Raw genomic sequence first — 24,013 nt, 5'->3', positions numbered from 1 at the left:
AAATTATAATATGAGAAAAAGTTACAATTAATGATCCACCTTTAGATTAGCAGTACCTTGTTTAAGTCGGAGGGGGGCGCCAAAACATAACCCAATTAATTTTTTAGTTGAAATCTAATTTTCTTTTTTCCTATGTAAGTAAGAACTTAAAGAAAATTTGACACTTATTTGGACACAAAGGAATGTAATTTCTGCTGCGTAAAAAATGTATAAAAATAGTGTTTAATGGATAAAGATTTGATTAGTTTGTGACCATAAAGTTTGAAGCACTTTGAATGTCTTTTGAATATTTTCATATCTATGTTGATTGCTATCAAAGAGTTTCGGTTGAAACAGAATTGAGAGCTAAAACCCCGCGCGGGTGATATTGCGGGGTAGAATGTACGCCTGCGTGAAACGTCAGAGGTTGTGAGCAATGCAGCTGGGGAGGCGGAGGAGGATGAAACGTTGCTGATGCTGATGCGAGAGCTTTCGCGGTCAACACCGATGCACTCTCTTCAACATAACGGACTTGCTTTCTTTACCCCATATTCGTCCTATTCTAGTAAGTTGTTTTTGATTTAGAACCGAAGACGCGAAGAAGGAAGATTCTACCAAAACGGGGACACCGGGATTTTGAGGAGGAAAGAGCCCGTCACTCACTGACTCGTTTTGGCCTGTCTTGGCTGTGACACAGGTGGATTTGACGCTGGGGGGGAAATAGGCGACGATATGGCACAATGACGGAATTGGACCCAAACGGTTACGTTTTTGTTATCACTTACCTGTGTGAACTAAAGCAATGCTATGGTTTGTTTTTAAACAAGACCTGAAAACCGGGACCGTTTATACGTTAGCTAGCTAGTGGGCTAATTTTGCTTGCTAGTCACTTAGCAGCCCCCACCAGACAGTGGTGGCTGAGGTGGGGGGAGATGCTCGAAGGTGGAGTTAGCGCTAGTTGCTATCTGAAATTCAGTCTAAAAAACGCTGTTTGGTCAGTTAAAGGTGGGGATTTCTGCCTCCAAGCAGGACACGGGTTGAGGGTGAGATACCGCTAATAGCTCGTCAATGAGTGAATGACCAGATTAGATAATCGGCTAAAATGATCCAATGTTGACAAACATTGCTAACTCTCGTGGAAGCGAATGATACTGATATTCAATGTGATAAAGTTTATGATATTTTCAGCTAAATCTGCTGTATCAGGAAGGCAAATAGTGAACACGAGCTGATAAATGTAACCTGCCGTAAATTAAGCTAACAGGACCGCGTTGTTCTAAAGATTACGATGTGAATCGCCATCAAACAAACAGCTGTGTCGTTATTTAGTTTCTGTCCTTGACTTTACAATATCTGCTAAATTCTGCTAGTTGCTTAAATTGGCGTTGTATATTGTGAAATTATGGATTAAACCGTTATTATGTCAGCTTTTTAGTCGGCACGCGCGTAGACATGGCATCATCATCGCTGAAGAAGAACTGGATAAGAAAAACAGCAGTCAGATAAAAAAAAAAAAATATATAAATGTACCCCCCCTCCCCCAACCTATAAGGGGGATTAGCCAGGATAAATGGAAGCCACAGTCCTGTCTGGCCCTTTGGGGCACACACAGTGGGAGTCAGAGCAGCCTTTTCCTCTGGGATTTCCAATACTAGACTCGGACAATGGAGCTGTGCTCTGTCAAAACAAAAGCGACCAGACCGGTTTGGATTTCAGGAAAAGTGATCAGAATGAGACTGTGCTCCTCAATGGAGAGGAAAAAAGGTTTGTGGATAAACCTGTAGAGCTGGGAAACCTTATAAATGGTGCCACTTTTTCCTCTGAGGATTTAAAGTTTGATGGAGGACACTTGACTTATTCGGACTCGTCTCACCGCTCTGCTCGCTTCAATGAGCTGTCCTGCCGAGAAGCCGGTGAGGGGTTTGGGGAAATCGCTGACTACACTTTGTCGTGGTTCTTGTCTCCTGACTTTGCTGATGTGATCGGGAAAACATCGGCCTGTCAGGAGTCAACTTTTACGCAGGACCCCACTGTCGAGGGCTCAGATGGTGAACCGGCTGAGCTAGCAAGCCTCAGTGCACCGTTTTCTCCTTTTGAAGCTTCCAATTGCGACAGAGAGATCAACACAACCGATCCATTTTTGATAGTGGATCTCCTCTCAGATGAAAACCCTTGTCTTACCCAAAAGCTGTCGCATGAGTTGATCCCACAGGGTTTTGGTGAGAAACTTATAGACTTGTCCTTTGAGGAGCAGGAAGATCTCCCTCCCTCACTGACAGGGGAAATGGTGTCACCTGACACACGTCACAAAGGTTTATTCCCTGATCAAGTGACAGATCTGCCCATAAGCAGCAGCAGCCCTGCTGCACAAGGTTTACTTGAAAGTAACCAGCTCCTTAACAACATCAGCCAATCCCAGGAGGGTTTTGAAGGATCTGTGCCTTTGCTGGATTTAAAAGTTCCACATTTTGAGAGTGACGTCAGCCTCTGCCCTCCTGCTGTTGCCTGCACAGGTGCTCTAGAAACACCTACAAAGGAATCAGAAGTGGCACAAACTATTGCAGTTAAAATCCTTCCAGAACAACAAGGTGAGAATGACATACTTAATCTGGATCTGTCAGACAGCTCATCTTTCCTAACACGACCTCCAGCTGAAGATGCCTCCACTCATGGGAATCTCACGAGTGAGAGGATTTTTGTGGAGAACCTTCCTAAGGCTGTGATGGAAGTCAAAGAAGAACATGCGGGTGAAGATACGACAGAATTGTATCTGAGCTGGACTGTTGAGGAGGCTCACAAGGATGACTCTTGGGATTTGGAACCCCAGGATATTGTTCACAACCGAGCTTCAATCAGTCCAAAAACTGAGCAGAATGAGGACGAGACGCTGAAAGACAACAACCAACTTGAAAATGCACATTCTCACAACGAGGTTTCTTTAGACTTTTTGGCTCAGAACACAAAGATTTCTTCCTCTGAAGCCGAATGGACTAGTGGGCCGCCTGTGGTGACAGTTTCCCTCTCTAAGATGGTGGAAGATGACTCACTGCCAATGGTCTCATCTGTGAACAAGAGAGAAGAAGATGCTTCTCCACTTAAAGACGTCTTTGATGCTTTGGATCAAGATGGAGACGGCTTCGTTCGAATTGAGGAGTTTATGGAGTTCGCGGCTGCCTATGGGGCTGATCAGGTGAGCCACTTTTGTTTGGTCTTATGATGGCTGGGTAAGGGATGTTGAGTGAAACTCCATGTAATACGATCTTGCTCTCCATTCATTATTGATTTTGTGCATGACATTAGAGGGCTTCCTGGAAGAAGCTCAGTCTGAAATCCATCCACCAATTGTAACATTTTCATTCTGTATTGTTGATTGTAGACATAAAAACAACCAAAAAACATGGATAAGATACATGAATGTCCAAATAGTCCTCTTTTTGCTATTAAATTTATCAACAGGTAATTTAAAAAAAAAAGTATTATTTACTATATTTATTAGCTGTTTTTCACTGCAAATGTGTGTATTCTTTAAAAACTAGAAAGTATTTAAGGAACTACTTTCAACAGTTCCTATATTTCAGTCAAATATAATAACTCTTGAGCCTACTATTAAAGCCATGCCCAGATTATCATGTCATCTATCACTTGGTGAGCGTTTAAATGCTGGGATTATAGTAAGTAACCAAAAATGTGTCATAATGGTGGTTTTCTGTTTAGCCTGAAACTGCGTCATACAACAAAGGTTGATCACTTTATCACGTTTATAATAATCATTTGAGATCATCTGTGACCTTCAACCTGTGGTTCTGGGCCTATGGTTCACTTTTATGTTTGATCAAAACAATCAAGAGACATTTACTGAGCCTCTGAAACCTAATAAATATATTTTTTTAGAGGGTTGTGGTCTGACATTGGGCCAGAAATACAAACTTCACACATCCTTTGTATTTAAAGGACGTCACTTTCATTTCTATAAATACTAGTTTGTGTTCCTGTTCATATATTTACAGGAATTGTATCAACGTTCTGCGAAATGAAGCCTTATTTGTAAAGTGCATCAGAAATATGGAATACATTCAATAATATTGTCAGTTATACATCAATTGGAAGACTTCTGAATGTTTTAGCACGGATAACTGTTTAGTTCTGCATTCAGAACATGGGGTTTTAGCTTAAAAATATGATTAAAAGATGTAGTATACACTATTAAACCATGCAAAGGCATTTTTCTTCACCTTCGGTTAACAATTAAATATATTGAATATTGTGTCACTTCAACCCCCCTCCCCAGTACTTCTGTCAATTTATGTATTTTGTTTTGTAGATTACATATTGTTTTCATAATTCAGCTAGTTTCTGTTTATTTTACAGATGCCAATTGTGCAAAACTCATTAGTGAGCTACAAACTTAAGATAAGGTCCAGTACTGTATCTAAAAGTAATCTCTGAGGCTTGTGTTGGCTACCTGCTCATGAAAGAGGGGCGTTAAAGTATTTGACATGACATTTGATGTTTGATAGCAAACAGTTTAACGGTTAAAACACTTTGTGACTAATCAATAATGATGTTTTTTTTGTGTCCCCTTCTCAGGACTGGGGAATTTTCTTTTGTGCTTCAAAGTCACTTTTTATCCTTTTGAATGAGTGTAAATTGTAGGGGTCCAAATGCAGAACTCTGTGGGACAACCTGATTAGTGGGAGAAAAAAAATGAGTTCCATGACAAATCTCAAACTTATTAGAAAAGCATGACCAGTTCAACTTGTTTATTTATTCCTTTAGTCCCACCAATGTCACCGTACCTCTTCATTTTTAGGTTCCGGTGGGATCCCAGGAATAGATTTTCGGAGGAAGAGGCATAATAAGTTTACCTAAGTTAGACGTTGTACAAACTCTACTATCCAACTGCGGCTCTTTACTGCGACAGTTTTGAGGGCAGGAGAGTAAATATTTGTCACACTGGTCTCAAGTAGATCAGTTACACTTGTTTTTTTCTGCAGCATTTATAGCCTGACACTGCAAGCTCTTTTGGACTTTGGAAATGACTATAACTGGTGTTTTAACATTTAGCTTCTGTAAAAATTTGACACTTGCTCACGAGTTCACTGCTAAACTGAAATGCCATTTTGCCAGTTATTGTAGGGGCTATTAATGGAGACATCAGACTTGAGTCTCCTTTGAATTGAAGAGTTGAAACACTTTAAATGCTTCGTACGTTTTAAAATGAAAAGAAAAAAAGTCTGGAGACATACTTGAGCATTTTTTGAAGTTATTTGATGGATGCACCCTGCAGTAGAATCTTACAGTCTTACAGTCGTCATCCAGACACAAGGAGAAGGCCAGGTCTGATCTAACAAGGTCTCTATAATGGCTTCTAATGGTTGACTCTTTTCATATCATGTTGAAATTCTTATGGAGGCGCTTTTACATTTGAATAAGCCTAGCTGAGACACACTGTATTGCTGTTATCTGTAGATAAACCTTCCTGAACGAGTTGGATTTGCAAAATTAGACAAGAAATTTCTAAAAGCGTACTGATAAAACATGTAAAGGTGCATTAACATCAAATAATGTGCTACAGAATTCCAAAATGTTCTTATTGTCCTCTTTTTAGTCACAAAGGTTTTTGAACAGCTAAAGCTTGTAACTAGGAGTATTTGCATTTTCACCATCTTTTACCTCCTCCCAATATCTTAGTAACATATCAGACTTTAGGAAAGTATTCACAAAGTATTTGCATGAATGTCTGCTGGTGCTTGTACGCTAAGCATGCAAATGCTTCCTTCAGAATAATTTCAGGATGATAGAAGGGAAGACACTGTTCTGGTTATGTTGACGCACTTTGGTCATTATAGAGAATCTTATCACACCAAGAAACATACAGTTTGTGTGTGTCTTTGTCAAACACTCATGAAAATGAGCCACAATCCGGTAACAGGTTGTTTTTGTTCTGTTTCCAACTTTTCTATTTAGGTTTGGAACTCCGAGGTTTAATTCCCGCTCATTCTGCCCATATGTTGAAGTTTCCTTGGGCAAGACACTGAACCCTACATTACAAAGGCATTATATAAAAGTGCGCCATTGACTAAGTTTAGATGGATTTTACTATGAAATGAGCCTTAGATACCAGAGAGCGAAAACTGCATGGTGCTGGCGTCTCCCTTTTGAGTGAACTCCACTGCCCGCACTTTTGCCGACACCCCCCTCACCCACAGCTTTTATGTTTTACTCCTCTAATCCACAATGGAATGTCCCATTGCCTAAAACATCCCCTCTCCTGCGCTTACTTTTGTTCTCACATTAGCCAGCACTGGTATATAGACCGCCCCCCAACTTAATTCTAAAACTGGAAGACCTTAGTCACAATGGTGAAAATACTGCTTGCTTAGGAACTTTTGAGAACTCCCCTTTTCACCCTTTAATGAGAGACTTGCTAAAATGTATTCTTCTTCATGGGGTTTGCACTGTGGCCTACGTGAAAGCAGTCAGGCGTGCCCCAGCACAGATTACATACAAATAAAGGAAACAGCAAAACCACAGTGCCTTTGCTGCTCCACTGAGCAGTGGAAAAGGCAGAGACGCATTAAAGTTTTCAGTTTCACCGCTCAAGTATGAGCAATCAAGCATGATTTATTTCTTTTTTTTTCTCAAAATGAAGTGGTAGTAACTCTTTTGGACGAGGAAAATTACAGCTAATATTTGAAGTAAACCTAAGGTAAGGAAAATGTAGATAACAAATACAGTAGAATACAGTAGATAACAAATTTTTTATATCAAAACAATGATATAAAAAAAAAAAGTTTATTTATGTATTTTTGAGAATGCCTCCCCCAAAACACATACAGGACAATATTAGGGAGAAAAACATTGTCCTCATTGGACACAATAATAGGCAAATATCCACAAAATGTTCCCATTGGATATACTATTATGAAATCATGGAAGATTTTGAAGTGAACTCTTGAATGTATGGATTTTTTAAAAATTAGTTTTTCAAAACTGCTTTTTTTGGCTTGTTTCGTGGTAAATTATGACAGCCAATTGTTCCAGTCTCGTAATAACAGTTCTCTGCTGAATGGAAGTGCCATTCAAAAGCGTTATCAGAGCCTTGGTTTTAACTCCCCTTCTCACACCTCACCCCATGATGGCGTTTCTGAGAAGCGGCGTGGAACAAAATAATTTCCTATAAGCTTGATGTTCTGTGGCTAACTGGAAAATTGAACGTTATGTTCAGACACCTAACACTTCTCAGCCTCTTCTGATCTAAAACTAGAGGCGATATGCTTGAGATTAGGTATGTGGTTCAATCATTACCCACAATTCTGTGGTATTGGCCACTCTCACTAAGTTCTAGTACAAAACAGCTGGTTTCATTTCATCTAAACCAAATCAGCCTTATGGTTGTCAGAGTCAGTTATGAGGCTTTAGAGCCTTTTAGTCTCTTGAGTCAAAGCTCAGGGTTGCTAAGCAGATCAGTTGTTTAAAGTGTAACTGATATAAGAGCCGCAGAAAAGAAACACAGAATCAAAGCATCGGCAAAACACTCATATTTTCAAAAAGAATGCAGCCCCACAACCTTTTATCAAAGTATTCTCAGGTTCCTTCCTGGCTTTTGTAATTGCATATATGATACTGTTGCATTAGGGGTAATTTATTTGAAAGTAGGATGTTTGTCTTTCATTTGGAGGTTCATTACCCTGTTTTCTTTACATTTTCTTGATATGTTTCCCTGCACCAAACACCATGAGATTAAATTTCAATGTCTATTCTAAAAAAAATCAAAAAACATCTATATTCTGACAGGTGTTGCCTGGCAGTTTTATCTCCCAATCTATGACAATTTGGCCACACTTTATGTTGCCATAGTGCAACAATTTAAAGACACTGCAACCTTTAGACATGTTTAAAGTCTTTATAAAGTCAGTATTGCTCCCTCTGCATAAAATACCGGTAAACCTCTTGAGATCTGCAAAATGCCCTGTTTTAGTGGGATCACAAATGTTTTACAAGTGATTTTCTGCTCCGTAATCAGAATGTACTTAGACTTTTTGCAGTTTAAGGGCCCTTTGATAGAAACAACTGGAGTGAGATAAGAAAGTCTGTCTTGAATATAAAAAAATTATGATTTTTCTTGCTACTGGTGTGCAGTTCTATAAGAAACTGAAACCTAAAAAAGGCAAGGGACACTATATTTTAAACTGAATAAACATTAACTTGGAATTTTAAGAGATTTTTTGTGTGTGTTTTTTTTCAGTTTAATTTCTTCTGTATTTTAGATATTTATAGCTATTAAGGTAACTGATGGCAATTTGTCCTTGAGCTTCGATTTTATGTGTTTATTAAATCCAGAACTGGTTGAAGATGTTACAAAAAAATCTGTAAAAAATTTGATAAACGTATTATTATTTTTGTTTCAGGTCAAGGATCTGACCAAGTTTTTGGATCCTAGCGGTCTCGGTGTGATCAGTTTTGAAGACTTTCACCGTGGAATCTCTGCCATTAGTGGAAGTGAGTCTGAAATGAGCTTTTTGGATTTTTGTTTCTACTTATCTCTTGATCTTAATTTACTTAAAATGGGTAATAGGAATGGGTAATAAAGGGTTTTCTGAGCTATAAGAGATTTTTACTTGTATACAGTCCTCTAGCTCCAATGATTTAATAAGTTGTACTTTTATTTATTTATATTATCCAAATGCAGAATGGTTGCACGGCTTTAAATTTATTAACAAATGCAACCCATTCTGATGTGAAATTAGGAATCCTCTTTGGTTAGATGTAGAAATGATGGTTCTACATATACTGTAATGGGGTCATATGAAAGATTAATGTGTACAACATTTACTGGATGTTTGACAAACCAGTTAGTTTAACATCCAGATCAATCCAGTTTATCGACTGCTATTTTTTAAGCCCTCCTAAGGCTTTTTAGGTTACACAGCTCTGGTTACTTGGATCATTAATGATTCAAGCACTGGAAAGCTTGACGTGCACACATGCATTTGCTGATTGGTGAGGTTTCTGTGTGGGAGTGGCCTCGAGAGATGAGGTTTGGTCAGTGTCCCGTTCACATTCATTATTTAGTGTCTTCTCTCTTTCTGTCCTATTTGTATCCAAAGCAAAATCACAGCGAAACCACACAAATGCCTTTACTGGCACGCAGTCTTGTTCCAATAACTTGTACTCGTAACATATTTGACGTCTCTTTGCACAAAAGTCTGATGATTTCATCTATTTTTGTTGGAGATCTGCCTCTGTAAAAGTGTTTTGTTACTTTGCGAGTCACGCAGCTTTGTTGACAAAATTCCTGTGTACATGCCACCCTCTGGGTAAATAGTGGTTCATCATTGTGAGCATTTCTAATGAGAGAAGAGGCCAAAGTCTATTGTTCCATCCTGAGATCTTGTTTTAGCAACAAACTTTGCCCTCACATTCCCCCCCCCCCCTTCACTATGCTAGCTATTTAATATCTGCCCCACTTGCCATTGAACAATGCACCTTTAATAAAGATGTGTCTGCAGGCTCTGGAAATGCCTTACACTCTGTAGTGGCTATTGGATGTCTGCAATACTAATCCCTGGTGTAAAGAAATAAACAATATGTCCCTAATACAGTTTGTCATATGCCAAGATGGCACAGATGCGTTTGGGGCAGAAGTCTTTTTCTCAGGTAACCTTCGATTGGATAAAGATCCATTTCACAGCTTTCTGAGCCTTGAAAGCAAAGGGTGACATAAAACCCAGGGGCATTAAAACACTTGGTCCTTCCTACAGTCTTTGTGTTCTTTCTCTCAGTGGAACGCTGTTCACCGCTCTGTTTACAAAAACAGCAGCAGCTGATCAGACTCCTTCAGTACATCTCATGTGTCACTGCCGGTCTACTGGTTCTTACACTATCAGTCCTTAGCTGATAAATATGGGTTGTTTTTTTTTGCCCTTGTTTAATAGGTTTTGCTTCGCCCTCAGTCTGGTTGTTAGATTTTATGGTTCCCTTGAAATGGGAGTGTAAATGTTGCCTATGATGGACTGTCTCCTCATTTTTGATTACTGACTGTAAATATGTCTTATGACCTCAGTTAGGACTCATGTGAATACTGTGTGATAGTACATTTATTAGAAAAGAAAGTATTGCTCGTCCAGCATCTTCTTTTACGATTTCTTACGTAATTTTACTGACTCTTTGAAGGATATTGTTACCTTTTTTCCTGAGAGTGTATTGGCTTGCAGCTATTTTTTTCTTTAAGACCCACTCCAATGAAAATCAATTTTTGTTTTAAGCACGTACTGGTAGCATTTTTCTAATAATGGAGGACATATAATATATATATATAATCACAGAGCCACAAGCTCCCTGCTCCACTCCATTCTGATCCATTTGTCTACTTGCAGACAAATATATCCATGTACTTGTTCGTTTTCCATGTACTTGTTCGTTTTCCATGTCTGAGCTTCGATAGATCCAATATTTCTCGCCATTTTTCTTGTACTGGCAATGTGTGGTTGGGGTATGAGGGGCTTTAAGCTAGCGGGAGAGAGTGTATACAAAGGGATGATGGGATATGAGGGAGGGCTTACTCTATTGCAACAGTCCCACTCACAACTTGGAGGCGATTTTCTAATGAACTCCTGTTGCTCTGCAGAAACTATGTCCTAGAAAATGACACAGATTTTTGGATTTAGTCTAAAAAAAACCCACTGGGAACACTTTTACAAAACTTAAAAAGATGATTGGAGTGGGACTTTAAATTAAATGCTCTAATGTTCCCAACAGTTTTTTTATGCATAGATGAATGTTTGCATGTTGTTCTATTCAATACACATGTGGAAATCGTATATTCTAACATGTATGTGAATTTTAAGTGTGCATTTGAGTCGGAGTTTGTGAAAACCTGAAAATGAGTTTCCCTTCTGTTGTGTGCAGTGTTTGCTGAGTCAGCTTATCTCTGTAAAGTCTGCATATCAGCCACCTGTTTGCACACTGCCATTTGTACCTTTAATAGCAGTCTTGTGTTTGTTGAGTGTCATTTTACTGCTAGGCTGGTTATTCTGTACACAATAAACCTGTCTTTTTTGTTGTTGTTGTTGTCATATCTTCAGGCCCAGAAACCCAGCTCTACAGTGTAAACTACAGTCCAGGGGATGGAGCTGTTGGCTGTCAGGAGGAGTACGATGAGGTAAGGCGTCAAAACAGGAGGCTTAGGCTCTCTGCTTGTGTCCAGTTGTTTGTACTCCCTGCTCCCTTTGGGTACATACAGCAGAACAGTGTGAAGGCCGCAGGCTGAACTCGATGTGCACTCTCAGTCTTCCTCCTAAGAGCTATGATTACCGCTCTGTGAACGCTCAGTCTGAACACATCGGTTTGGCTGACACCGTAAAACATCTGGCAGGAGAGGATTTTCCGTAGTCCTTGACAAACGTTAAACTGGCTGGAATGTGCATAAGCTTCTGAATTTTGAGTGTTTTTACAGTTGTGGCTGGCATATCTGGAATTCCTGTTTCCTCGTGTGCTCACTGCTTGTATATTTAACCACCACTCTTTGCTGGCCTCTGCAAGATAGAAATGTTTGTGCCATTGTTTAACCTTTGGGTGTTGCTGGACGGGGATTCTTTCTGCAGTTTTGGATTGCATCGTGTCAGCGCCACCTTTTGCTATGGTTAGAAAGTGCAGATTGATGCTGTTGGACCAAGGATTCCTGGTTATCCATCTAAACTGCCTTTTGGATTTCAGTCTATTAGATATAAAGCCTGTTTGAAAGCATTTTTAAAATACAAAATATCAGTATTAATTTTAATTTAATTATTTTTTTAATTTCATGATGGTAAATACTTCGGATTGTGTAATAAATTACTTGAGACCTAAATAATCAAAATTACTTGTATATATAATGCAAAGTCAACATCAAATGGTCTAGCTGCTGTGCTTGCTGTTTACTATAACATAAACTTTGAGCTTGGTTTTGGGGAAGCTTGCACATATTTGAAGTAGACGCCACACCTGTGTCTCTGGTCTTGTTTTTTTCCTCGAGTTTCTGGCAGAAAAAGGTTCCCCTCTCTCAATGGCTTTGCTGTTCTGGCCCTGTTTGCTTTCAAAACAGGCAAGGTGAAGGTGTTCAACAGAACTGCACCGCCCCATCTGCCAAATTTTTCCTTGGACTATTTCTGCTAACATGCTTCTTGTTTCTAAATGCAAATGACATAAGAAGTGCGTAATTTCCTCGTATCTAAAGTGTTTTTTGTGCAAAACAAGTTGGGGTTCAAGTGCACGTGTTAGTTTTCTGTTGGCAAGGACTCAGACATTTAAAAGGGGTTGTTTGGATGTATTGTCTTCAGTCACACTGCACAGCAGTGAGCGTGTAGAATGCGATATAATGATTTCTGCTCAGACACTGAGGCAGGAAGTAAAGCAGCAGGAACGATTGAACACTTGTTCAGCTGAGTGTGTGGGGTGTTCGCTTACGTCTGAGCACCAGTAGGAGCTGATTTAGCCTTACATTTGACTTGCATTGGTCTTTGGACTTTGTCTGTCTCCACCCCTCTGACTACCCAATGGCGCTAAATGAGGAGCAAAAGCACTTTCAGATATTTTCAACGCACTCTCTGCCTCTGAGAAGTTATTAGTGGGCTTTAATGGAAGGATGGCTTTCTTCTAAGTGAAAGCGGATAGGAAGAATGGTTTTGGAAATGGTTGATATCCATCTGGGTCCCAATTCCTCTGACACTTCACTGAAACTGGTATGTTAATGCTTTAATCGTGGCTCTTTAGTCTTAACTGATTTCCAGCATTGAGACATGATGATGCATCTCTAATTACTGGATTTGATCTTATAAGACAGTAAACAATTTAAAACATTCTGTATTTGTTTTTTGTAAAGGTGTTGGCCTAGTTTATTTGAGCTTTTGGTTCAAATATTATAATCCAAAATGCAACATAATGTCTAAAAATGTCTTGTTTGACATAAATGTGGAGGATTATACTATAAATTCTTTGTATTGTTGAAGTGGAGTTTGCTTTTCGGAGTCATAATTTTAATTAAGCCACAAAAGATCTGTGTGTTTAGTGTTGTTAGTGTTTTTTATGCTGTGCTCATAAATCTGTTGCTAGGTTTTTAAATTACTCTGACTTTCATGAATGTATACTTGTTTTAAAAAGTTAAATGTCATGTTGTTGTTCTTGATTTTCTCTGAATGTAGCAGAATGAGGTAACAGACAGCGCATACCTGGGCTCCGAGAGCACGTACAGTGAGTGTGAGACCTTCACTGATGAGGACACGGGAGCCCTTGTACCCCCCGAGATGCACGAGGATGTGGAGACGGATAGCGGGATTGAGGCCACTCTACATGATCCTGAAGATGGAGGAAATGGGTGGGTGCACATTTGAATTCAGCAATGTGTGTCTTAGTGATTACCTTGCACTCATATGCTTGGATAACTGTATACTGCCTTTTTAACTGCTGGTTTGAGACTTTGCATTTTATTGGGCTTGCTGTGAATCCAATTAGCACTTTAAAACCGTTTCATTGCCGTCAAACGCTGATTTTGTACAGAACAGATAGAGCATCAGCTTTCCTCCTTTGACCTTTCACTCTGATCACATGGTTCTGAGTCTGCGCGTCCAACACTAGATCACTTTAGTTCTATTTGGGTCACTAGGCAGATTAAATGGAGGCAGTCGACTGCCACAGTGATATTGACTTAATACCTTTAATTCCTCGTACACCCGTGTGTGGAAAGTCAGTGAAACATGTTAAAGGTTGCATGTTTGTGTTTTTTTTTAATGGATAAATTACAAATCTGCTAATAGAGGTAAAGGAGTTTGCATTTCATCTTTAGGTAAAATAATTTTATTATAAATTAATCCCAATAAACTTAGTTTTTAACTGAAGGAGAAAGAAGGTGAGCTCATGGCATTTATTTACTCAGGCTCTGGCAGAAGCTTTAATGTTGACAATGAGTCACAACAGTTTGAATCTGCTTCTAGTGTTTTTGTCAAAGTTTATTGGATGTTATTATATTTTCTTTGCACACAATCATAATCATGGATCTTTTTTGACACATGTTCAACCCATTAGCATAGCAGATGGTGCAAAATATATTATTAAATGTTTGTTTTTGTATTTTTTTTAAAGTTATCTACCTGGAGTGGTTATGATCAAACATAGCTACCAATATGTAACACTAAAGTAGACTTTTGTCTATTGGTTGCCACTAAGTGAATGTCTGGTCATGAGTTGTGTTGGTTTAATCTTGAGGGCAAACAGAAATAAGGAAGTGCAGCTCATTTGCTGCCTCTGCTGACTGTGTGACCTGTCTTTTCAACTTGATGACAGATTGGAAGGCTCCTCTTGACATGGATGTGTTTGGACTTCCTCTTGCATGTGTGAGCCTTGAATTCCAGGAAGTGTGGGTTTTTTTTTCCTATTTGTTTTCCTTTTTTTTTCTTTTTTTTTACTTTTAGAAAACTCACCCTGCTAAAAGTCTTCTGCTGATTTGAACCTCACTACCTAAATGTGCAATAGATATTTTAACTCTTAACTGAGGCAAAGTGGAGAATTTTTAATTGAAGTTGTGTCACACAGCCTTGGATGGCTGTGCTTATGGTTGCATCAAAGAGGTATTAAGAATACGAGTATGTACAAACTGATCTCAGGATTAAGAATATAACAGGATTAGTTCCCCCCTCCCTCCTCTGTCCTACCCCGGTGTCCCCCACACACATATGGGCCTTGGACAGTCAGCAGGAAAGCCTGTTGGTTGTTGCTTAGTCTCCAATCTGATTAAGCCACTCACAGTCAACCGTCCGCTAGTGGGGCTTTAAGTCTTTTCGGGTGGTGGTTATCGGCCATGTTGCTTTGGAGATTTTCAGTTTATTGAGAGTTGATGTGGCTGCTTTTTGAACGTTCTGCCTATTTCGATTTTCTCCAAGCTGGAGAGTTGTGGTTTTGTCTTTATCTGGGGCAACCTGTGAAACTTCAGGATTCCGCTCTGGTTGTCAGGAGTTTTAACTCCAGTTGCCCCGAGGCTTTCACGCCAGGGCAGTGGAGGACGCTTAAAGATGCGTTCTCGATCATCACCGTCCCTAAATTTCAGGGACTTAAATATGGGCCCAAACTGTAAGAGAATGATGAAAGGGTAAGTGTCTTAAATACTGACATTTTACTTTACAAACACCCTGCAACATTTCTCTTTATTTGAGTGTTTTTTTTAATGTTATTATTACAGTATCCTGGCTTTTTTTTTTTTTTTTACTTCAGATTATACAGCAACAGATAACTTGATGGTATTGCTCATCTTAGAAACACAATGCTCCTTATGTTATCAAATGCTAAAAAAGCACATTTTTTGCTTATTTGGGAATCCTTATCCTGCGTGACTCATCCAAAAAGGAAACGGTCCCTTTTTTTCAACTTTTTCCTTTGTGTGGGGATAAAATAGCCCTTTTAAAGAAACATATGTCACTTCTTAAGTTTACTTTAAAGATCTTCACATTTCTTCAGTGAAATTATCTTAAAATGTACTCGTCTTTAGGTTGATATGGTGATACTTGTATTTCTTTTTTTTTCTTGCTTGGTTGTTATTCATATTTATGTTAAAAAAAAATTAAAAACATAATTAAATTCATTCAAAAGAAATATAGCCTTGTAGGATAGTTTACCCTCCCTGCATGTATATTTCTGCTTTTTTAATTTGACCTCAAACGTTATCAAAAGATCTTGTTACATGTTGCTGCTTGGTGGTATTTTGTTTTAGCCAAGGCAGCCTTTGGGATTAATGTGAATTAGCAGATTACCTTTGAAGACAATTAATGAAGTCTGTCCAGATTGTTGGTTTTCCAGGGAAAAGATTACTACTCTTCATTTGGGATTTAGGGTTATCTACTCTGCTTTGAGCTTTTGTCATAAAAGTTTAATGTTCTCTAACTAAGTTTATCATGTGGTCTAAACTGTTTCTTTAATCTTACATGGTCATCATATGTAGGTAACACAATCACACATGTCCTTCAGGTTTTCCATGAACTCTGACCTCCACAATACCTCTCTGGTAACGGTCATTGGTGGGGAGGAGGAGCACTTTGAGGACTTTGGGGAGAGTAATAATTCGGAGCTGCCGGAAAGCAACGAGGAAGACTCCGTGGTGCATTTGGACTCCCCTCTGTCAGAGCCCCCTGTCCAGGTCGATGGATCATCCGTCCTCTCTCCCAGGTTGGAACTCATTACACACACCAGTCAAGCTAAAGTCAGATTATTCTAAATGTTATACCATCCACCCTCCATCACAAAGACTAGTTAACTGACAAAAACTTTACCAGTTGAAACGTGGCCCCCACATTGGCCAGTGTAAAAACAAACACAAGACTATATCCTGTTCTATTCTACAATACTTCCCCCAATGGGAGGTTTATTTACATTTTCCAAAAGTTCTTCTATATGCAGCAACCTTTTCTATATAATTTTTAGATGTTTAGTTTAGGGGTTCTGATACAATAAAGTCACTGTCACATCCTTACCTTTGCCTACTGGCCTCGGGTGTTTTGTCTTGCCTTCTCAGAGAGGAAAGGATTTTTACAAAAAATAAAGAGTTCAGGAATTGATAAGACTTGTCTGAGAATGTTCTTCCCTCCACTTTGCCTTCTTTTAACGCCATGGACAAAATGAAATGCAAAAAAAACAACGTTGTTTTTAGTCTTTGCAGCAGCTAGTTGTCCTTTTTTTATATGAACTTCTGAGTTTCAGTTAATGACTTCAAGGGAACATGTGTTTTCAAATATCCTTCAACAGATTGTAGTGGATGGAAGTGGATTCTCCTAAAACAGATTGTTTTAGCACAAGCTCACTATAGATGCTCCTTATGTGACTGTAAATTCCAGCTATTTTAGATGAATATGAATCTCCCCAGCTATAATGGCATTTAACTGTGACTGTTAAGCTCTTTTTCTAGCTTTTCTTCTAGCAGCCATTTGCCCCTCCTCTTCCCCCCAGTCTCTAAGCTGGATAATGTGTAATTCTCGCTTGGGTGATATTTACGTGATTTGCCCTGCCAGGAAGCTCTTAACAGCTAACTGTCTAGCTTGTGTGACCCAGTGTCAGCATGGAAATAAGCTGGATTGTGGCTAATCGCTCTGTTTCAGCCACCACTTTGAAGGAAAGCTTCACTGCTAATTCCATTTGTTTAGCTCAAGCTAATAACATCAGAGCTGAGCGAAAAATTCTTAGATATTAAATAATTTTGTTTAGTGCTCTCCCATTGTTTTAAACAGCAAAAACATAGATGTGGATGTTAAGCAACTTTTAGCCTCAAATTAATGAGTTTTATACTATTTTATCACTTGTATATATATTATATATGTATATATATATGTATATATAGAAGATGATCCTCCAGACACCATGCAGAATCTGCTGCAAAATCCTGCAAATGAAAACAGCATCCCACAGATTTCACCCACTCGGTGTGAAAACGTCACTGTTTTTTTTTGTTGTTGCCAGTCCTGAAGCACTGCTGCCCCCCCCCCCCCCCCACACACACACACGGATGTGTTTATCACCACACCGAGTACATGCGCTGCTTAGTTACTCATGGTATTTTGTAACAAAGACTTCCTTCATGCAGCTTTAAGAGAACGGTGAGAACACATGAGGTGGCTCTGTCTCTCCCTGCTGACATGAACAGTTTGTTGCTTAACTCCGACTAAAGTGTCAGCTCATGAAAGTGAGGTTGGAAAATACTCACAACCAGCTTGAAATAACGTAAAGGTCCATTCTTTTTTAGGTACAGTAACGTTTGAGCTCTTCTTGCTGTCAATCACAGCCCAAGTGCGGTCTGTCCCGCCTCACCGTCCTCCTCCAGAGCTCACACTTTCACTTCTTCCTTTCACTAAAACCTCCTGCACCACGGAGGCGTCCTGTCCAACCAAAGTGCACCTCCTGCCTTGTTTGTCACTCACCACTTCCTCCTTCCTCCTCTTCCTCCCTGTTTCCTCTCTCCAGTGCACCTGCTTCTCTCCCTGACTGCTTCCAGAGCTTCCTCAGGGAGGAGGCACTGGATTTTTTCTGTAGCCAGTGTCACAAACAAATAAGTCGTCTCGAGGACCTCTCCACCCGTCTCAATTTCCTAGAGATGACTAGGTAACACATCACCCACGACCTCCTCTGGTTTCTGAGTGCTGTGAGTCAGTGAGCATGTTCTCCCAGTGTGTGCATGCTGTGTGGGACTAGAAACATCATGCTTTCTTTTAATAGAACCCGCTTGCACACACATTAAGCTCTGCTGCTTTTTCCCCTCCAACTCTTTTTGTTTTCTCACAACTCCTTCATATCTTCCCTTCCTTGTTTTTGGTTGCTATGTTACCGTTTTGATTCATATTCCTGTGTTTTGTTTTGATAGTATCTATTTTCCTTTTGCTTGTAAATAGGTGTCATAGTTTTATTTGCATCATAGAATTGATTAAAAAGGATTTAAATATCAAAAGCTTTTTAAGGAAGTGTTTGATTTAGTCTTTTAGGGCCTCATGTAGTGAAGTTTCATTTTTATAAAACTGTAGATTTCCCTCTTTTAGCTGTGGACACATTTTAGAGAACAAGCATCAGTTATTACAGATTTGCTAATCCAGGATTATACTATACTATGGAAAGTGTTGGCTCGCATCCTTTGAACATTACTGTTTGAATCCATTTTAATACAAGTTAGTGGCCATAATCATCTTTGGATTTATGTTTTGAGGGTTTTTTAATACTTTCACAGGTCTATCAACATCTGTGTTTTTGTTACATACTGTGTGTGTTTTTAGATTGCTGTGTTTGTGTGTGTTACTAGATTCCAGGACTTGATCAACTGGAACGTTTTGTTTAAATACTTATGCTCATTTTTACTGTTAGGCAGACGAATGAGAAGGGTGATTATGACACTATCAGCAGATCGGGTCTTTCCTCTATACTTTTCTCTTCCTGACCATTTTTCCTGTTGTTCTGTCTCTCCTTCTCCAGTTCGGGTAAGAGGCTGTCCAGCAAGAAAGTGGCGCGGTAAGCAAAAAAAAAAAAACCTCAAAAGAGTATCTCTGCTTTCATTATAAAAGATCTAACTGCAAAAGAATCCTGCATGAATCAGCACCTGAATAACAATCTGTGAGTGATTTTACTTTTACTATTTAAAAAAAAATGCATTTTCGTATTGCTCCACCCACACAGGCACCTCCTTCAGAACAGCTCCATGACTCTAGATACCATGAGTGACTTGACACGGGACATCCTGGAACTTGCTGACAACGACATCACAGACAAGGTACGAACTTTCCTTTACTTCTTTTTCTAAAGCTTCTCAGAAAACACACTCAAACCGTCGAACCTGAAGATAACTTCTGAAAGGTTTCCCTGAAGCATTGATGGGTTCTCTGCGCTCCAGGTGCTCCTCCTGGAGCGTCGGGTGGCGGAGCTGGAAAAAGAGTCCGACGCGTCGGGGGAGCAGCACACTCGGCTGCGCCAGGAGAACCTCCAGCTGGTGCATCGCGCCAACGCGCTGGAGGAGCAACTGAAGGAGCAGGAGGTCTACGCTGAGGAGCAGCTGCAGCAGGAGAATCGGCGCCACAAGGAGGCAATAAGCAAGCTGGAAAGAGAAAAGGGGCTCGAGCTCGAAAACCTGCAGGCCAGGTGAGAACATTTCTCTCCAAGCAGATACTACTCTAGTCATGAACTGTCATTAATCTTCCATTTCAATGCTTTTCTTAAGGGAGGGGCAGATTTGTCTTTTTGTTGCTGTATTTTTTGTCCACATGTGAAGGATCTGTGGGTTTTTTTTCTCAGGCTGCAGCAGCTGGATGAAGAGAACAGTGAGCTGAGGTCGTGTGTTCCTTGTCTCCGAGCAAACATAGAGAGATTAGAGGAGGTAAAAGCAACTTTATCAAAGCTTTGTCTTCGTCATTTCCTTAGTTCCTGTCATCCAAATACGCCGCTGGTGTTTTCCTTTTACTTATAGGAGAAGAGAAAACTTCACGACGAAGCTGAGGTTATGTCACAGAGACTGGAGGAGGAGACGGAGGCTCGCAGGAAGATGGCTGACAAGCTCAGTCACGAGCGCCACCAAAACCAGAAAGAGAAGGAGAGCACTCAAGAAGTGAGGCCATTTTTTGTCAGTCTCAAACCCAAAAGAACTTTTAATCACGCCTGTTAACACTTTATTCCAAATCTTTGTTCAGCTTATTGAAGACCTGCGTAAACAGCTGGAGCACCTGCAGCTTTACAAGCTGGAGGCTGAAGCAAAGAGGGGCCGAACCCCGGGGGCAGGGCTGCAGGAGTATCAGACGCGCACACGTGAAGCCGAGCTGGAGCAGGAGATCAAACGGCTCAAACAGGTAACAAGCACACTTTCAGTTTATCGGGTCACTACGTTCTCATGTCTAACTATTTAACTCCTCTGTTTCAGGACAACCGCACCCTGAAGGAGCAAAATGACGAGTTGAACGGACAGATTATCAACTTGAGCATCCAGGGAGCCAAAAACTTAATGTCGGCTTCATTTTCGGACTCTCTGGCAGCGGAGATTAACTCCGTCTCTCGCGTGGAGGTACAAAACCAAAACAGATCCATCCAGCGCAGTCCCCACCATGTCCTCACTGACTTCTGCTCTTTCTGTTTCTTAGCTGATGGAAACCGTTCACAAACAAGAAGAGATCAACTACAGACTGCAGGACTACATTGACAAAATCATCGTTGCCATCATGGAGTGCAACCCTTCCATCCTGGAGGTCAAATAAATGATATGCAGCCAAAGGGCCCTTTGCAATGATTCCATTGGCTGTTCAGAGCATATCCTGGGGACACGGCAAGAAGAAACAAGAGGATGTAGAAACAATCACACATCCGCATCACTGAAGAGACTAAATGCAGTAATCGCACCCATCTCCTGTCTAAAATGAAGATTTATAGATTTCTAAGAAGTGCGTGTCTGTTGGGAAGAAATAAGCTTTATTTTTCTGTGTATTTGTACGTTTGCCCTCCTTAAAGCACTTTGGTTCTGGTGACTTCCGTTCGTTTTGGCTCGAGGGACCAGAGTCTCCCCTATTGAGCGAGTGTGTTGGTGGTTAATATTATTTGGCCCATTTATTATTTTTTTCCAAAAACGGTGTAAAAATGGATCAACTCGGTACACAGAGGACGCAGTTCTGTCTACACTGGGATTTAAATGGTCTTTATGACGGGTCAAACCGGCCCCCACTCTACTTTAATTTCAAGCCGTATGAAGCTGATCCGAAGCTGAGAGCGGTTTGTCGTGAATACGTTGAAAGCGTGCCGTGCTGCTAACCAGGCTCTGCCTGTGTTCTAACCTTTGAACCCACTTAAACTGTCATTCCAGTAAACGCAATGAGGGACATTTCTGCTGGCCTTGTGAATGTGTGTGGTGTTTGACATTCCCCTCTTTGCACTCTTATTGTTTTGAGCAAGCTTTAGAAGTGGGGAAAGAATGACACCGGCGTTCTTGGAAGGTTACAAATGAAGGAGGCGTTTCTTTACGACATTTTGTTATGCTTTTTGGGTAATTTTTACAATGAAACAGGGTCCTGGAGCTCAGGTGAGCTGGAAATGCACTACATTTCCGGTGAGTCTCATTAGACTGGGTAATGTCTGACAGAAAATGAACCCGCTAACATCGACTCGCTCCTTAACTCTCCAGACACTTGCATTAAACTTGAAGGGAAACTGACATGAGTGATCCTGGAAGTTGTAGTTTTATTTTTGTAAGTACAGCTCACCTGTTGCCAGTGTTCTCTTGCTGAGTGAAAAGGGAACCTTTTGTTTTTGTTTTTCAAGCAAACTTGGAAAAATATCAAGTCTGAAAATATTTGAGGACTTGCGTGTAACGAATCAGATGTTTGTATTTTGCACTATATTTCGATTGAACTGATTCTGTTGGCTTAAAAAATGTATAGAATCAAAGATCATTTATTGCTGGCTGTATCACTACGTCGAAGAACCTAAAATGGACAGTAGATTCCTTTTAAAGAAATACTAAAGTTAAGGTAACCTGCTGTTATGTTTGGAAAATATTTAGTTCCTATGTTCATGTTTTATTTTTTTAAACCAGTTAAAGGAATGGATGAACTGGTAGCAATAAAGCCGGACAAGAAGGACATTCATGGAGAGAGATGAAACAAAAATCTGTGAACTGTTTCTGTTTTTCTTGGACTTATCGGTACTGTACAGAAATTTCCTTTGGATGTTCACCTGGATATTGGACGTATTTTTTTTTGGAACTTCTTGGATGTTTCAGTCAAAGTCGGGGAGTTTATTTCCAGAAAAGCATGGCATTCTGCACCCATGTGCTACATCTAATTTTTCCACCTCTATTTCACTGTTCTTCTTCACCTGCCACTCCATGGAAAAATGGCCTTGGATGTAAATGACTTGTACATGTGAACTTTTTCTACACACATTCTAGATTCTAGGTATTTTTATAGGGAGAAAAGAGGATTTCTTTTTCTTACGCAGACACGTCTGCCTGTATTCTTCACTAGCATGTAGCGTGTACAGGACCAGCCAGGGTTTGGCTATCATTTGGAATCATAGATATTTATTAGGCAAGTCTCACACTCTGATTTTGTTGTGCTGGAGATTTGTTTGTCCAACTTTTGAAGTCACAAAGGGAGATTTATCAACACCTGTCATATCGGAACGAGGAATCTATTTAAAGGGGGATGATATGGTCTGTGGGTGAGTTGCCGGTGTGAATAAAACAAACAAACATTGAATGTCACAGGCAGAATTGTCATTTGCTGAAGTCAGTACTCTCCTCATAATGCTGATGTTGCTGTAACCTCCAAGGTTATGGTTCAGATTTGGCAGAATCTGCAGTTTCTACTGTTGTCTTCCTGGATTTTAGTCGGACACGTTTCTTAGTGCACTTCTTTGGTTGTTGGAAGTCCGTTTTAACTGACAAATGAACGAGATGTGCGAACTCATAATGTCAATGTGACACCTTTAAACCTCATGCTAGGGTTGCTTAGTTCAGCTTTCTTGTAGGACAAGAGGCTTTCTCTGCAGATTTATTCCTTATGTCTGTGTCATGACTATAGATACGGAAAATGTCCTTACAGCCTAACTTTTGTTTCTATATTTTTGATTCAATTGATGACAAATAAGGCCTGCAACATGATATTTGACAGTTAAACCTTTCAGCGAACAAAATATTGGAGATTTGAAGATGATGCCCTTTCTCCATATGAGAATCCTATATTCAAATGACCACAAATAGACGGTTGAAATTAGTGGGAATATCACCAAAGATTACAATTTTGGCTAAAAAACAGCATAATCATTATTAAAAGACTACTGAGAACACTTTTAAGAAACCCTTTAAGTACATCTTTTTGGTTATTATAAGCAGCACACTTTAAGCTTCCAGTGATGGAAAACGTAGAAAACTGGCCTGATAGTCGAAACACTGTGCCTCTGTGTCTCAAACTTTGCCTCTGAACTTTCCTGAGAACGGACCTTGGATAACGCTCTGACTCTCGGTTTGTTAAATTATAACTAAGAAAGCTGAACTGTAACTATGTATTCTGGACTTTAATTTTATTTATTTTTCCCTGTCACTAACTTCCAGTGTCCAAAGAAAGATTGCTCAAGGCACAAACATCACTACTGGAGTAGTGCGTGGCTTGCCATTAATTAACCTGGAGGGAAAGAGGAAAATAATGAAAAGGAAAAAAAATCCTATTTTCAGAGAAATGTATAAGTTATATCAGTATTGGGTACGGCTGTATATTATTTTTAAAGCTTCACAAAATGGTCTTAATTATTACTGGGGAAATATGTCATTGTAAAAAAGAAAAAGTAAGCAGTCAAATAAAGAGTATAAAATAAATTGTCTATTGGTTCCTCACTTTTTTGTGTTTTTTAGTCCATGGTTTCCTGTTTTAAGTTTGCTTTAAATTGCATACATAAAGATTTCTTTACCTTTACAGAAAACGAAGCTTTTATACACACACGTTTGTTTGTCCACCCACCAGCTCCACCTGCTGGTTGGGTACACGTACTACATCACCCAAACACTGTC

General features: G+C 39.8%; 1 protein-coding gene across 5 annotated transcripts; it reads left to right on the top strand.

Annotated features, from left to right (window-relative positions):
• The first annotated feature begins 397 nt into the window (after window positions 1-397).
• On the top strand, window positions 398-23,826 carry rab11fip3 (RAB11 family interacting protein 3). 5 transcript variants are annotated; one of them, XM_020712181.2, is made up of 14 exons: window positions 398-3,169; window positions 8,391-8,481; window positions 11,067-11,143; window positions 13,164-13,333; window positions 15,973-16,170; window positions 17,956-18,093; window positions 18,952-18,987; window positions 19,153-19,246; window positions 19,367-19,611; window positions 19,765-19,846; window positions 19,937-20,074; window positions 20,157-20,312; window positions 20,384-20,524; window positions 20,601-23,826. In XM_020712181.2, exons 1-14 carry the CDS (start codon window positions 1,550-1,552, stop codon window positions 20,712-20,714), a joined length of 3,300 nt encoding a protein of 1,099 aa, XP_020567840.1. In that variant the 5' UTR covers window positions 398-1,549; the 3' UTR covers window positions 20,715-23,826. The 5 variants fall into 5 exon arrangements, with proteins under 5 accessions (XP_020567840.1, XP_004080571.1, XP_011486438.1 ...); XM_004080523.4 differs by having other exon boundaries at window positions 13,161-13,333; XM_011488136.3 differs by lacking the exon at window positions 17,956-18,093 and having other exon boundaries at window positions 13,161-13,333.
• Window positions 23,827-24,013: the final 187 nt, after the last annotated feature.

The sequence above is a fragment of the Oryzias latipes genome, chromosome 19 (genome assembly GCF_002234675.1).
Source record: "Oryzias latipes chromosome 19, ASM223467v1".
Taxonomy (NCBI): Eukaryota; Metazoa; Chordata; class Actinopteri; order Beloniformes; family Adrianichthyidae; genus Oryzias; species Oryzias latipes.
Note: the sequence above shows the minus strand (reverse complement) of the source record. Positions and strands in the feature narration are given on the sequence as shown.

Coding starts and splice junctions, on each gene's coding strand:
- rab11fip3 (XM_004080523.4), top strand. CDS start 1,550: ATGGAAGCCACAGTCCTGTCTGGCCCTTTGGGGCACACACAGTGGGAG. Junction 8,482..11,066: donor AATCTCTGCCATTAGTGGAA/GTGAGTCTGAAA, acceptor TCATATCTTCAG/GCCCAGAAACCCAGCTCTAC. Junction 19,847..19,936: donor ACATAGAGAGATTAGAGGAG/GTAAAAGCAACT, acceptor TTTTACTTATAG/GAGAAGAGAAAACTTCACGA.